The 15,082-nt window shown below is 47.4% G+C and overlaps 1 protein-coding gene across 1 annotated transcript; it reads left to right on the forward strand.

Annotated features, from left to right (window-relative positions):
* The first annotated feature begins 5,483 nt into the window (after positions 1 to 5,483).
* On the forward strand, positions 5,484 to 11,037 carry LOC146208830 (iris-like). The gene is made up of 4 exons (XM_084579413.1): positions 5,484 to 5,593; positions 6,287 to 6,692; positions 7,633 to 8,043; positions 10,645 to 11,037. The coding sequence occupies exons 1-4, from the start codon at positions 5,484 to 5,486 to the stop codon at positions 11,035 to 11,037; spliced, it is 1,320 nt and encodes a 439-aa protein (XP_084435539.1).
* Positions 11,038 to 15,082: the final 4,045 nt, after the last annotated feature.

A 15,082-nucleotide genomic window follows, 5' to 3' on the forward strand; every position in this document is an offset into this window, starting at 1 on the left:
ATACACGACCGAAAGATATGGGCTGCCGCAATTCGGTTTCGTTACATGGTAGAAAATCGCGTTTGCTAGGAGTTAATCTGCAGTTCAATGCTGCTTCCGAGAGACTTGTACTAAGCTGTCTACCAACGAAAGACATTTCTGATCGTAAGTGTCGAGGAATGACAAGAAGTCATTGCTGTCGTAAGAAAGATGATTTCATCAGTGTAAGAGTCCATCACGAATTGTGAAGGGAGCAGGCTGGCGGCGGATTGCGGGAGACGTCGAAATTGCCAAAGGACGCTAAAGAAAGCCGAAAAAGGGCTCAATCCAGGGATCTTTGGGCCACTCGACTGCCATATCGGTGAAAGACAAAAACATGTACCCAAAAACCCTTTCAAGTGGTAGCGGGGAGCGAAACTATGCATCAGCGTCAATATGCTTCTTTTCAGAGCAATACACCACACGCATATCATATTTTTGAAGCCGTAAGACCCAGCAAGGCGGATCCTTAAGGGAGGACAGCCAACACAGGTAATGGTGGTCCGATACGACTTCGAATAGTCAGTCTTTCCCTATGGCCCAAACTATAGGTAGGGATTCCTGCTCAGTAACTGAGTAGTTTAGCTCCGGCTTCGTGAAGGCGTGGCTCCCGTATGCTACAACATAGTTAGCAAACCCTACATTGCGTTGCGCTAGAACAGCATTGGTATTTGTGACGCTGGCATCAGTGTGGACATCAGTAGGAGCATCGAGGCCAAACGCTGCAATATGGGCGGCAAGGTAAGCACACAGTCTGCACAGTATGCTGAACACTTCGTGACATGCAGAAAACCAGCCGGAGAAGTCATTGCTTCCACGAGGGAGGGTTGTCAAGGGTGTGATGATGGAAGCAAAATTGCGGATATGAAGCGTCGGAAGTCAAACCAGATGGCAATGAAACATAGATGTTACTTCATCGTAGATGGTTTTGGCAATACAGTGACAGCACGAAGTTTAGCTGGGTCGGGAAGCACGCTGTCCTTAAAGAGAACATGACCTCAAATTGTCAATTGGCAGGCGGCGGAACGACATTTCATTAAATTCAGTAGGAGGCCAACTGCAGCAAGACAATGAAACATATGTCTCAATCGAGCAAGATGTGCCGCGAAATCAGGCGAGAAAATAACAATGTCGTCCAAGTAGCACAAGCAGGTTTTCCACTTGGGGTCGCTCAATATAACGTCCATCATGCGCTCTATCGCGACAGGTGCATTACGAAGTCCGAATGGCATGTTGTTTGAATTCGTACAGTTTGTCGTCACGAAAGCTGTCTTGGCACGGTCAGCATCGGCCAGCGAGACTTGCCAGGATGCCTAAAGATGAGAAAAAGTCAGCTATATGCAAACAATCAAGTACGTAGTCAAACTTGAGCAAGGGATAGACGTCCTTGCTGGTGATTTTATTCAAGCGCCGTTAGTCAACGCACAATAGGATTGAGTCGTCTTTTTTTTTTTTGGTGACGAAAACGACGGGAGAGGCCTAAATAAATGAATGTTGAATGACGCCACGTTTAAGCATGTCGGCCACCAGCTCGTTGATGATGTCACGTTCGGTCGCGGAGACGCGATACGGTCGTTTGTTCAGGGCCGAGCGTGTACCAGTATCAATACGATGGGTGCAGCCGATGTGCGGCACAAATGATGATGTCAGAAATCAAATGAACGCAACGGCCAGGCAGGCAAATAAGGTGGGTCCGTTGAGTCGGCGTGAGCTTGTCTTCAATTCAGCTGACGAAGAATACGCAGATACCCGTAAGTGGCAAGGGGAATCATCGCAGTTGTCTCATTCTACCATCGAGGCGAAAGGCTGGACGCCTCCCAGACATTCGCCTCAAAGAAAAGAGTAGGGGCAACTGAAGGGACTGTAACGGCCATCGCTATGCAGATAGCTTCACCAGTAAGCACGGCAAATGGCAGAGGTAGAAAGTCTCGATGTGTGAAAGTCCTCGGAAGGCGTGAAGGTGAATGGCTCGTCTGAAAGGGAGTCAAAGGAAGCAGACAGAAGGACGGCAGAGCATGGCTGGATTGAAACACCATCAGCCACAGTTAGTTTTGCGCACGTGTTATAGGTCATCTTCTTTTCAAGATCTTAAATTTGTCCTCCCGTAAACTTTAAGCGAGCAGAAAAAATGAGTACGATATATTTCGCGTCACTCTGGTTTCTAAGGAAACCACGAAATTTGAGATATTACCCTATTATAAGCCATATTGAATGTGTTCTGGATATTTGATCAAACCTGTAGGTTTACTGTGATCCGTTATTTGGGTTTTCTCTATTATTCACGCAATACAGCTCTGCAGCATCAAGACTTGAGAAAAGCCTTTTAGGGCTTCCGGGGGAGGGGCTGGCGGGGACGTTTATTATAAATACCAGGGCATCCTTCGCTGTTCCTGTTGGGTGTGTTGTGGGGGAGGGGGGGGGGGGGGGCTGGGGTGGATGGCCCTGCTCTAGGCTTACTCTGTGTGGGCTGGGCAGGCGCTGAAGGCCGTTACTCTACCCCACTCCGTCGCACCTCATCGGCGAAATGTGTTTTGCTGTGCAGGTGAATTCACCTTGCGTAAGCGCAAACCGTCTGCTTGATTAATGAAATAACTATGTTACGTAGTCTTGTGCTGATAATTTTTCTCTTTTTTCTTCAGGGCGGACATTACCTAGGTAGAATATTCCCGCTCGTCTCCTTCGCAGTCTGTGTTGTATGGCTCAGAGTCCCATTTGCCTGAGTGATAATCCTTTTATGCGCATTTAGCCCAGTTTAGGTGGCCACATCTGCTCGGTTCACTGTGCTCACATTTCGGACATTTAATTTTCGTAGGTTCGCCATGTACGAACGAGACTTGTTTTCTATAGACCTCCTCTGTTAGTTCTGACAGTCTACTTATTTTAAAAAGAGAAAGAGGACAAAGTATTTGGTGGATATTTCCATGTTGCCTTTCCAGGCCGGTAGTCGCGGAGATGGCCGGCATTACCGCCCCTTTTCGGTGTTAGACGTACACGGCTGCGCAACCAGATTGGGATCTGGTCGTCCAGAAAATGGTGAAGAGTGCCGAGAGATGCTCCCGCGCCCTGTCACCGAAGCATTTTACCAAGCCTACAGGGATGATATCTAGGCTTTGAGCTGTGGGCACAAATATGCCAGCGAGGGCCCGGTCGATGGCCATCTTCGGTACCTCCCACCTGCCGCCATATTGGGTGGAGGTATACGTGTGATGAGGTGGCATTGTGGAGCCGACATGTGGAGAGAGATCGGGATCATAAATCTTCTCACCGGGCTGCGTGGCGAGTCCGGCTACATCCAAGACCTCCTCGCCTGTGTTCTCGTCGATTAGCGTTTGCGCAGGGTGAGCGCCGCCACACATACCCAAAACTTTCTTGGCCCGTTTCTTCCAGCCTTGACCAGTGCCTGGAGAAATTGGTGGTCGCTAGCCGTCATTTCGGTCTGCACAAGCAGTTGCATTTCTTTTCTACCTGATATATTCATCTCTGGCCATCTGGGAAGCATCGGGGGAAAGGCGCTTCACTGCTCTTCAGTGAAGGCGGTTGGCAGTTCTCCGCGCCTCCAGGGCAGCCCGCACCTTATCATCCCACCACCTCTTCAATCGATGCGCAGGTCGGCGACTGGCCGATAGCTCGTGTGCCCACATGATGGGACGCAGCTCTTAAACCTACGCCTCGTACGAAACCGGTGGTGCACTAGAGTCACTCGATAATATTCAAAGTACCGCGAAGGTCTCATCGCGTGCTGGCAACCATGACCGGCGAGGCCATGAAGCTTCCGACTGCTCGAGGCGCGCCTCTGGCGCGGCGGCTATATTGAAGTCAAACGTAGAGGAATTTTCGAATCAACATAGACATCTGCATTAATTGCCTTGAAGAGCACCGCAGCTACTGTGGAAGCAGCAGAATTTGAGAACTGTGAACGGTAAGCTTGTATGGAAGGCTGAGCGGCGGTCTACGTACATTTGGATCATTCCAGTCTTACCGAAAAGGTCTATCGATTAATCCGACACCTTGTTATTCTATTCTGTCGGGATTTTCATGGTATTGTAATCACTCGCATTTTCTAGTCTTCCTCGATTATCACCGTAAATGATCACATTGAGTGATTCTCTATGGCGATGAAGATGCCAACAAACTGTACGTCGTCGCACATGCGCGCGTACACTTACGCAAGCTAGCTCGTGCTTACTGGGTAAACGTCTTTATTGACGCAATAAAATCATTATCAGTAATCATTATCACTCATCACTAAGCATTATTACTAGTTCTCAGTCAGATGCATTCATTAAAGTCGTCGTTTGACGTACTGGTCGTTTCGTAGTCATAATGAGTCATGCCTAGTCATTGTAGTCATTACCACTCATAGCTAAGCATTTTTATTCAGTTCCTATCAGTTGCGGTTGTTTCAAGTCTCCGTATTACATATTGGTCATTTCGTTGTCATGATGAGTCATACCTAGTCACTGACAACTTCGACTTGCGGTTCGCAGTTTATTTCTTGGCACGTGTGCAATGTTCACTCTGTTTTCTGCAGATGCGGAAATAATTCCCGATGATCTGAAGCCCCTGGGGAATCGCAGCGCATTTTACCTTTTTGCTGTCAGATGTCGTGCTCCTCGCGTGTGCTCGACTTTTTTCGTCACTTTGCTGATAAAATTTCTGTGCTAATTGTGGCACTCAAAATTCATTTATATCGTCTTCATTTCACTGCTAAGGCTGATCGGGTCGGCGTGGCGATAAAGCTTTAATCTCGAACAGATACGTTATAGGTTTGGTTCGGTTTGGTTTGGTTTGTAGGGTTTAACCCAAAGCGACTCAGGCTATGAGAAACGTAGTAGTGGAGGGCTCGGGGAAATTTCGACCACCTTAGGTTCTTGAATGTTCACTGACATTGCACAGCACACGGGCGACTGGCTTTTCGCCTCCATCGAAGATTACAGGCTTCAACCTATCCGCCCTGACGGCGGCCTGGAGTCGTTGAACCCGGGCGACGTGTTCGGGCGGTCGGATTACACGTAACAGTAGTAGCAGCAGATACATTTGTACCTTGGCTGGGTCGGAACAGATTTTTTTTGCACGGTTGACTAGCGATGCAGCCACTGGACGCTTATTGTGAACAAGAAACCGTATGGGACCTAGACCCGAAGCGTGTCTTTTTTTTTTCGTTTTTTGACTCCGCCAGTGGCCCAATCTTATTATGTTAGTACGGTACCAAACATTTCCCGGAGAGGCTAAAGTTCCGCGCCTACCACTGCCCGACTCTTCCACGGATTCCGTTGATAATGCAGACTGGGATAAAAAAAAAAAAAAGATATTGTCCAATGAGGTACACTTCATAAATTTATTATTTATTCACTCCAATGAGGCAGTGATTCATCTTTTCTCCTGTCCTGGCAGGGGAATGCCAAGGGCGTCGAGGAAGAAGACAGTCCACGCTCACGAGCCTCGGCGGCCCCCATTATTCCGCCATGGAGAAAGGAGCCAGCCAGCCCCGAAGTCCTCGCGGCGTCCAGTCCTGCGCTTCTGGGACGCAGAGGAGTGCAGCCCAGGCTTCTTCCGATGGACAGCAGAATGTCACGTGAGTATCCCACTTCCCTTCGGCGAACTGCCTTCGTGTCTTCAGCAGAGTCTACTTGGGTTGAGTCCTTACCATCGTATTTGAATGCGATATAGCTGCTAATCGCGTCGTTAGAAGGCGCTACTTTTAATTTTAACAATACTTGGCAGCTCATTCTCACAAGCCTCATTGTACTTCAGCAAAGAAAGTTTTTCGTTCTCTGCTCCAGAAGCGACCTGCTGAACGCGTGTCCGGTGCCCGCGTTGTCAGTGCCTAATGGTCCGATGTCGATGCGATACTGCACTTTCCGCATTGGGTTACATATCTGTTAATATTTTCTTACCAGCCGTGCGTGTATTCGTTGGGCGCACTATGCGCGCTGCTTGTTGAAACGATTAAATTTGAAGGTGATGAACTTCTCGCTAAGCAACAGATGCAATAACAAACCACCTGACATACAGGGCGCTCGACAACTGCGTCCAAGAATGCGGGACAGAATCCCGACCGCGGCTGCCGCTTTTTGATGGAGGCGAAAAGCAAGGCACCCGTGTGCTATGAGAGTTCAGTGTAAGTTAAAGAACTCCAGGTGGTCGAAATTTTCAGAGCCCCGCACTACGTCGTCTCTCGTAGCCTCAGTCTGTTTGGCACGGTAAACCCCATGAACCAAACTATCTTTTCTGGGGTGCTCACATGAAGCTCTGCTTTCCGTCGCAGCGTGTCCCCCGAGCAGGTGGCCGCACTGGCGCCGTCGGCCAGCAGCGCGCTGCTTGCCTTCGCCCTGGAGCTGCACCAGAAACTGCGCGAAGTGGGCGGCTCTCGAAACGTGCTCTTTTCGCCCTTTCTGGCCGCTGGCGCACTCATCGCCCTCTACCACGGGGCTAGGGGACGCGCGGCGCGACACCTTGCGCGCCTGCTGCACCTGGAGTGCGATGCGGCGAGCGCCGTGGCCTACTTCGCGCACTGCCATGAGCGGCTGTTCGCCTCATGGCCTAACCACCACCGACAGGGCTTCAACGCCACCCACGACCTGGCGCTAATCCGGGATCGGAACCTCAACATGCTGACCGCATACGTGGCCGCGCTGTCACCCTGGTGCCGCACCGAGCCGGATTTTTTCGAGGTGATTTCCTGTCCAGCCATTGCAGTTAGGGTAACCTAGCGAACGCCTAATACGGATAATGGTTGCGTTCCTTTATGTCACCTAGCCCATAGGTACATTTCGAGCCACGAAAACTATACATATATCAGTATATCATTGTGTCATCATCTTGTAGCTCAGATATTGATAATTTATGCCAATAATAGTGAATCACCCTGACACACGAGCGTTGCATCATTCTTTTGTTTCACCCTCTCTGCTGCTCATTTATTTTGTTAATGGCGAAAACCTATTCTCCTTGATTGAAGAGCCGAAGGAAGTACTACTTATGTCCCTCTAAGTATGACACATGCTGTAGACTGCGAAAACGGGAAAGTTCATAACCATTGGGCTAAAAGATCGTGGCTGTTCCACGAACACTGATTCATTGTCTCATTTCACTCACTCGAATGCACCTTTGTCAGCCCGAAACAAGTAAGGGGCAGAGCGAGAAACGTTCATAGGTAAGCGCTTAGAACAAATGCAGAACTTTGCACTTGTCCATGTTTGTCTCTACTAAAGTCCAACTAAGCCCAAATAGCCCGTTTTACCACTGAAATTGCTGTTTATTGCTGAAAAGGTAATTTGCTATGTTCATCCTGCTAAAACCATCATCTTCACCAAGCGCAAAGTTTAGATAACTCGAGGAAATTTACAGGTTTTATAAATTAAAAAAAATGTAAAAGTGATCTATGAGTAACACTCGGTTTTGAAGATATTATTTATCCGACAGAATAGTTTGCCGACTCTCAGAAAGGAACATGTATCAAGGCACAGAATGCCTTTCGGATTTGGATTCAGGATTCGCACCTGCACATTTCTGTGGACATGGCTGGAGAGGTAAGAGTTCTTGGCTTGTCTTCGCGACCATTGTTGGGCCTCAAGTAGAGCCCGAGCGTGTCCTTGCGTGTCCCACCCGCAGGCCGACATGGGCAGCGCGGCGATCCGCATGGACCTGTGGATCCGCGCGCTCACCTCGTTCGCCTTCCGCGAGTACACCGTGTTCGGGTTCCCTCCCACAACGGGCCGTGACCCGGTTCTGCTGGTCTCCATTGCGGTGCTCTTCGTCAAGGGCCGCTGGCGACATCGCTTCGAGCCGGGCCACGGTGACTTCCATGAGAGCCCGACCAAGATGCGCGCCGTGCGTGTGATGCGGCGCCGAGGCCGCTTTCGCTTCGGCGACTGTGGCGACCTTGACGCCCTGGCGCTGGAGATCCCCTACCAGGACCCAAACAAGAGCATGGTGATATTCCTGCCACGCATGGAGCGACTGGCCACCTTCGAGCACAGCCTGACACCGGCGAAGCTGCTCCGCTGTCTGGCCAACATGAAGGTACGACGAGAGTGTTCGTTCGCTTGAAGAGCACTCGTTGAAGCTGTGGATATTAGTGCGGAGAGGACTACTTGTGTTTTGTTTTCTATAGAATTGCCTGTTTTAGTCGCCGGTCCCCACTAGGTAGCTGCATGCCGCATTCCCGCCTTCTAAGCAGGTGTGTGAAGGCGCCGGAAGCTGGGCAGCTTCCGTGAAGTCTATATTCACTAGCCACAAAGGAAGCATCGGGTTTAAATTTCTTCTTACCTCGTCTGTAACAAAACTTTTTTGCGATATTTTTGGTTTATTTTTATTTCGTGTGAAGATATTTTGGTTTCTGAGTCAAAGGGAACCATCGGTGTGGTGACAGAAATGATTCTCTTCTTACGACTAGGCAGCTCCGTCCATGGGTTGTAGTAATCGTGACGTCTTCGTTTCCATACTCTAGCTATGTTTGCGGATATGGAAGTTAGTGTAATGTCTCATCAAATACTATGCTTAGCGTATGTCCACATTCATACACTATTTCAAAAGTGTCAAATGATGAGAAAAACATTGTTATACACGTAAAATTTTCGAGAGCGCAGTAAACCGAAAATGGAGACCATTAGGTGGGTTTGTGAATGATCCTGACTCAAAAGGGGGCGAAGCCGACAACAGATTCAAGGGGAAGGAAGCACGACCCACTTTCATCCTGGGTAATCGAAGAACTCCTTTCACCTGGAGGCACTGCGCATGCGCGAGGAGGAAACATCTCGCTGTGTATTATTTTTGGATTTTCGAAGTCCACGTAGCCGTCTACTTTGTGACCACAAGAACCGCTTCACTCACGTGCGTATTTTATTGTTTTGTTTGCTTATTGAGCGCCGTTGGCCACGTTGCAGGTGTTGCCTTGGGCGCAGCAGCCTTTTCTGTTGTCGGTAACTTTGTCGTCTAGTTCCTTCATGCGTTCGTGATGTCAGCATGTCAATGCAACCGCAGCCACGATGGTGTTTGGTTTTGTGCTCGTGACCTTAGAATTCTGTCCCCCTCTCGCAACACTGCCTCTGTTTGGCTACGCTGCTGCGGCTCGCGCCATGAATCCTTTAAGCGTCGGCTCATTGCAGTCATGGTGGTGGTTACCTTTTGTTCTTGCGACCTTCGTGTGCGGTCGGGTTCGCTCACCACGCCGACATTAGGACGACGAAATTAGGCGTTGGCCAGCGCCTTTTTAGATTCCCATGCACCACCGAAGTGCAGTGTTTCGCTGTGGGAGCACTGCCCCTGTGTCGTCTCTTTGGAAACTTGTCTGGATACTAGGTACGATAAAGTCCTAAAAACTGACACGCAGAAGAGCAGGTACATAGTGGAAGGCAGTGGATCGAGCACAGCCGATACGAGTGCACTCGTTGATCTTTTATCGCTGTGTATGTATTTTACGCATGTTACATTTTCACGAACGCCACACGCTTTTCTTTTAGAGCGAAGGTTTCGATCATATGCAGGATTTCAACAAAATACATGCAAAAGCTCAGTGGTATATTTGCATAATTTCTACTGCTACGGTCGCATGCGCTTGCGAGCTGCCTTAATGCACCTTTCTGCGTACTTTGTCATTGCTACTGAGCGCTAGTCGCGTTGGATGTGAGCCGGTTGATGGCTGCTTTCCGCAAGACTCATATATGCTTTACGCGAGCGCTCACGAACGTTTTACCATTGCAGCTGCGAGCTGGTCGCAATGGACAGACGTGAACACGTCTAGGGCGACTAGTTCGTAGCAGAAATATTGCAAAATACGCGAAAAGAAAAAAACGCATGTGAGCACTCTACGCACTTGCGCGCTGCATGAGACCTCCGAAAGCGACCCTCTCCGCACCTTTACCTCCAGCGCGCGTTTTAAGCCGCTCTGCTTCGCGAACGACATCCATCCTCCTTTGATCAATGGTTCAATGCATTGCCGCCCCCAGCTGTTAGGGCGTAACTGAAGGAAGACTCGGCGCTAGCGTCTGTTATGCGGGGACCCATACTTTAAACATAACTTTAAATACAGCAGTTTCAAGAGGATGGCGTGTCAGTGCGATATAACCGTTTTCTAAATATCCAAAATTTGATTTAGTTTTTTGAAGAGCAGGGAACTGGAAATAAATATAACCAAAGAAACGCGTCAAGAGCGGCAGCTGAAAAATACAAGCACCAAAAACCTGACGAATTAAAGAATTGAAGACGGTAGCTTATCGGCTTTCGGATGAGTGAATGGGAAAGAGCTGCAACTCTGTCCTCACCGGAGGCGAGATCCAAGGCGCCTGTTTGCTGTGCGATGTCAGTGCACGTTAACTTCCGCAGCCCTCCACTGCGGTATCGCTCGTAGCCTGAGTCTGCGGGACAGTAAACATCACAAAACCAAACACTTCTTGCATCGTCAGAGTGTCAAAGCCTTAACGTCAAGCATTCACTTTTCTTTAAAGGTACGAGTTCCTACATTTCGCCTTAAAATAAAAAAATATGTATTTGTTTAGAACTGGTGGTGACCGTGTGTCAGTGCTTATATTATATAATTGTTTCGAATATATAGTTACCGGAGGTCAGAGACCCGTTAATGAAAAGCGATTATGTAAAGGGGTAATGGGAAAGCTTTCTGCCCAGGAGAGAGAGGTGGAGGTGACGATGCCCGTGCTGAAGTTAAAGCGACACACAGAGCTGGCACCCATCGTGTCGCTGCTGGGCACACCGGACGTGTTCAAGAGTCGGGGCCAGTTGGGGGGAATCAGCGACGACAAGAGCCTGTTCGTGTCGACGCTCACCCACGTGACCGTGTTCCACGCCAACGCCAGGGGAGGCAGGGCAACATCGAACGAGGCCGAAAGTATCACCGGCGCCTCCGCTGTGACCCCCGCTCAGGCAACTGAGGTGGTCAAGTTCACCGTTGACCGCCCCTTCATGTTCATGGTGATGACCAAGGACCCGGACGCGGTGCTCATCATGGGCTCCGTCAGGAAGGTTGCCTCGAGGAAGGTCAAAGCCCTCGCCGCCTCTTGAGACCCTTCGGGGCCTGCAACACCTTCACCAGCCATAGCGCTTCAGCGGTTTCCGTCAGGAAACCAGGAAAGAGTAGATGACAAATAGAGTTGTTCTCAATCTCTTTTATTTTTCTACAGCGCTAGCTGCACGAACGTAGCCCAGCTGGTGGGTTTCGGGCCATCTTTCCGTCCACGGGCCCAATTCTATAAGCGAAAGGGTTCACAATTATCTAGGCATTCACAAAGCTGCTTGCAGGTGGACAAGGTCGCTCTGCCTTTATCTCCACCCTTCGACAAACACCAACTTGGATCGAGATGGAGGCCGTCATGCGACGTATATTTCCCCACAGCAATAGATCCGCCTTAATAGGCCATCATATGCCATTGCGGCTGCTTGTACTTGTTCAGCGCATGCAGTTTGTTGATTTTGTATGTAATTCATGATCTCATCGCTGCGCTATTTTGCGAATGAGCTGCTTCTGGGAGCCTGTCATAGCTTTATAGTAAGCGTATACGTATTTTTGTTTGGGTAATGGTCATATGATTTCAGGGCTCGAGTTCCTTTGGCACACACAGGGCGTTGTGTCCTGTGGTTTTTCTGTATTTGTGACCTGTGTTTTCCGAAATGAACGTTTACCATTTACCTAAACCCATGCTACTGGCTGTGCACATAAGCTTAACTGTGCCGAGGTAGATCATAACGACCATGAATGGCGATTTAGGCAATATAAGAGCGTTAACGCATGCTGCCATATAATGAAACATTATTTAGCCGAGACGAAAGCCCTGACAGTAACTGATGTCTACTGATGGAAAGAACACCCTATATAATGCAATGTACAGCGGACGTCACTCCTCATTCCTTTCTTGCGTGACTCCACGTTGTACATGACAAGATTAGTAATATAAAAGGAAAATAAATTACATAACTAATTACTTGGCTGAAGATCGCAAAAATGTAATGAAATCACATTAGAATTACTTGTGCTGAGTAATTCATATAATTTTAAATTACCTCTTAGTTTTCATGCAAAAACTAAGTAAAGCTATAGTAAACAACGCCACAACTTTTCCCCAGACCGCGACGCATACATTCTTTCGTATTCCTTTCAAATTCCATCACATCATTCCTAAAAGAAATTAGAGCTCTGCAGAATCTGCATTGGAGTAATGCGAAAGCATGGATGCTGCTGTTGGTTGCTTCTAGTTGCTTAATTCACTTCTTGTTTACCCATTTTAGTCTTTAGTACTTTCAAATTGCGCGCCAATCCCTTCCTATGACCTTTCTTGGCTCGACTTCAGGTTGCGTGAAGTCACATCCTTGCCGTTACCTTAATTGATTGATTTAATTAACAACTTTAGTGTTTAATACATTCAAATGTAGGGCCAAGCCTTTGGCCAATGAGACAATTTTCGCCCTTACATTTACATTTTTGCCTGAAATAATTACTTAATTAACTTATTGGCCTATTTATTTTTCGGACACAACATTACGCCAGCCTCTAACGATTGACACCACTCATTAACCGCTACCACTTTTCAATTACAACTGCTGCTGACACGATTTTGCGTGTTTAGCCTCTAATTAGTTACCGAATTAATATATTGGCCTAATTATTTTTTGAACACATAACATCACCCTCTATCGATTGATACCACTCATTAGCCTCAGCCACTTCTCAATTACTCACAGCTGCCGCGGACACGATTTTGCGCGTTTTGTCTCTAATTACCTAAATAACTTATTGGGCTAATTATTTTTTCGGACACAACCTTACGTCACCCTTTATCAATTGACACCACTCATTAACCTCTATCACTTCTCAATTACAGCTGCTGCGGACACGATTTTGTGGACACATTCTGCGGACGTGGTCTGCGGACGGAAATCTGTGAACATATCGAAGTAATGCTTTCGCATTAATAAGACAACGGAAACAGAACAACAAAACAAAAACAGAACAGAGCATCTGGCAGGCCCGAAGCTGTCTCCACCCTTCGAACGTCTCGAACAAGCTATTTAAAGGAGCGAACAGCGACGAGTCCAAGGCAAACGGTGGGGGTTGTTTTCTTTTTTTCCTGTTTTCTGTTGTTGGTATTGACCAACAACGGAAACAGGAAAAAAAGAAACCCCTCATTTTCCCTTCGAACAAGCTAGGTATTTATTGCGTGTGTGGTCTCAAGAATCGATCTCGTACCTTGCGCTCAGTAATGCTGAACCATGGACCCATACGCCTGCCTGTTGCGCCAGTTGAGCTTAGTTATTCGCAGAGGTTGGCGGTGTAGTGATTGTCCATTGTCCACTTCTCATAATCACAATCATTACACTACAATTTATCAAAAAAAAAATAATTAAATTACAGTAATTCAGGATGGAATTCGCTTTTCGATAAGTTATAGCGTAATAAATAATTACAGTAATTGAATTACTGCAATGTATTCTCCATATTCAACGGGAGCGTTGTGCGGTGCTTGAAAATACGCGCGAAGTCGTGTGGTTGTGATGTAACCGTGTTCCTGGGCGCCATTTTTTCTGAACATCGTGTTTTACTGCCAATAAGCCACATAATACGTTCAATTTAATAGTGCTTGCTGTCAAAGGCTGCTTTCAGGTTGTCTCTGCTCTTATTTCTCTGCTCTTATTTGGGTGTCGTTTCGCCAGTACAGAGAGATATTTATTGTTCTACCGGCATTCCAGAATCGCATGGGTTTGCATGCATAGGTTTCAGTAACAACTGAAGATTTGGAGCCGGTAGCTAACGTTGTTCTAACCGAATTTTATTCCATCTCTCACAGTAATATATATCATTTGCAAATGATGTGACAATGACGATCAGTGACAAAAAATACTGCAGTTAAGGAACATTAGTGCGCATAGACATTGTTTGGAATCATCATGTAGCATTTTAAAGCTGATTAAAACGCTTATGTACAATAATATAAACGAGAAACATTAATTACCGCTGTGCTGTAGCACTTTAGCCATCAAAATCTAAGCCAAGGGTCGACTCACCCCAAAATTCCATAAATGTAAACATTTAGCTGGCACACCGGAGCTCGGATACACAGTGCGGAGACACACTCAGACACATAGAACATGCAATTGACGTAAGTAAGGTTACGCGCTCAGTTACAGCTTTATATATTTCCGAAATAAACGCGCGGAGACGAGCGGCCACCAAGGAACATCTAATATAAGATGATCGTGTATCACTGGCAGGACTGGGCCGCTGCTGTGACCGAGAGTAATAGCGTTCCACGAGAGCCTGCATTGCGAATAGTTTTACACCTAAATCAATTATTTTTAAAACAAAACTAAAGGTATATTATTCTTGGTTTTGACTGTGCGCAGAATATTTTTTTTTTCTGGTGTCGAAAGTACACATTGGATTCGCTATCGAATGCGAATGAGTTTCCCAAACTAATTCGATCGCGAATCTCATTCGAACATAATGACATTAATTTTTTTTTTTGTTTAACAGGCGAATAATCACATAGCATCTTATTCGAAAGTGTGCGGCACATGCGATTCGAATGACATTAAATTTGCTATTGTGACAGGGGTATAAGTTCTTATACACTGTGCGTTTGCAACACATGTGCCGCACCCTTTCTACATAATATCACGGTTGCTGCTTGAGACTACTGCATGATTGCTACAATGAGCTCTTCTGTATGTTTGGTGGTGGTCTACCCCGTACATCGACTACAGTTGTTACGAGGTTAATTTACACATAGGATGTTAGGATGCGCTGGATGTTAGCACACCAAGAGCGGACAGGATCAGCTTCCACCTCCTCTTCTGCCTCTCCCGCCACACCTTATCTTCCTCCAATACAGGACCGCGAAGTGCGTAACGATATATTTCCTCAGGCTTCTATCGGGACAGCGTTCAGGGTTCCACGTCGCATGCAGAAAACACGGCGTTGGTTACACATGGTTGACGGTGCTGTATAAACCCTGATTTGTCGAAGGAGTTATGATGTCGCAGCCACATGACCTCGTGCAGGAATTTCAGGCCCCCTAAAACGCTCATGCCAGACATGACGTCACATGTGGAATAA

Source organism: Amblyomma maculatum, chromosome 1 (genome assembly GCF_055883805.1).
Source record: "Amblyomma maculatum isolate TAMU_Amacu chromosome 1, ASM5588380v1, whole genome shotgun sequence".
Taxonomy (NCBI): domain Eukaryota; kingdom Metazoa; phylum Arthropoda; class Arachnida; order Ixodida; family Ixodidae; genus Amblyomma; species Amblyomma maculatum.

What these genes read in the sequence shown, in the direction of transcription:
- LOC146208830 (XM_084579413.1), top strand. Translation starts at nt 5,484, where the DNA reads ATGGAGAAAGGAGCCAGCCAGCCCCGAAGTCCTCGCGGCGTCCAGTCC. An exon ending in GATGGACAGCAGAATGTCAC is followed by an intron (nt 5,594 to 6,286) that starts GTGAGTATCCCA and finishes TTTCCGTCGCAG; the next exon opens with CGTGTCCCCCGAGCAGGTGG. An exon ending in CCGAGCCGGATTTTTTCGAG is followed by an intron (nt 6,693 to 7,632) that starts GTGATTTCCTGT and finishes TCCCACCCGCAG; the next exon opens with GCCGACATGGGCAGCGCGGC.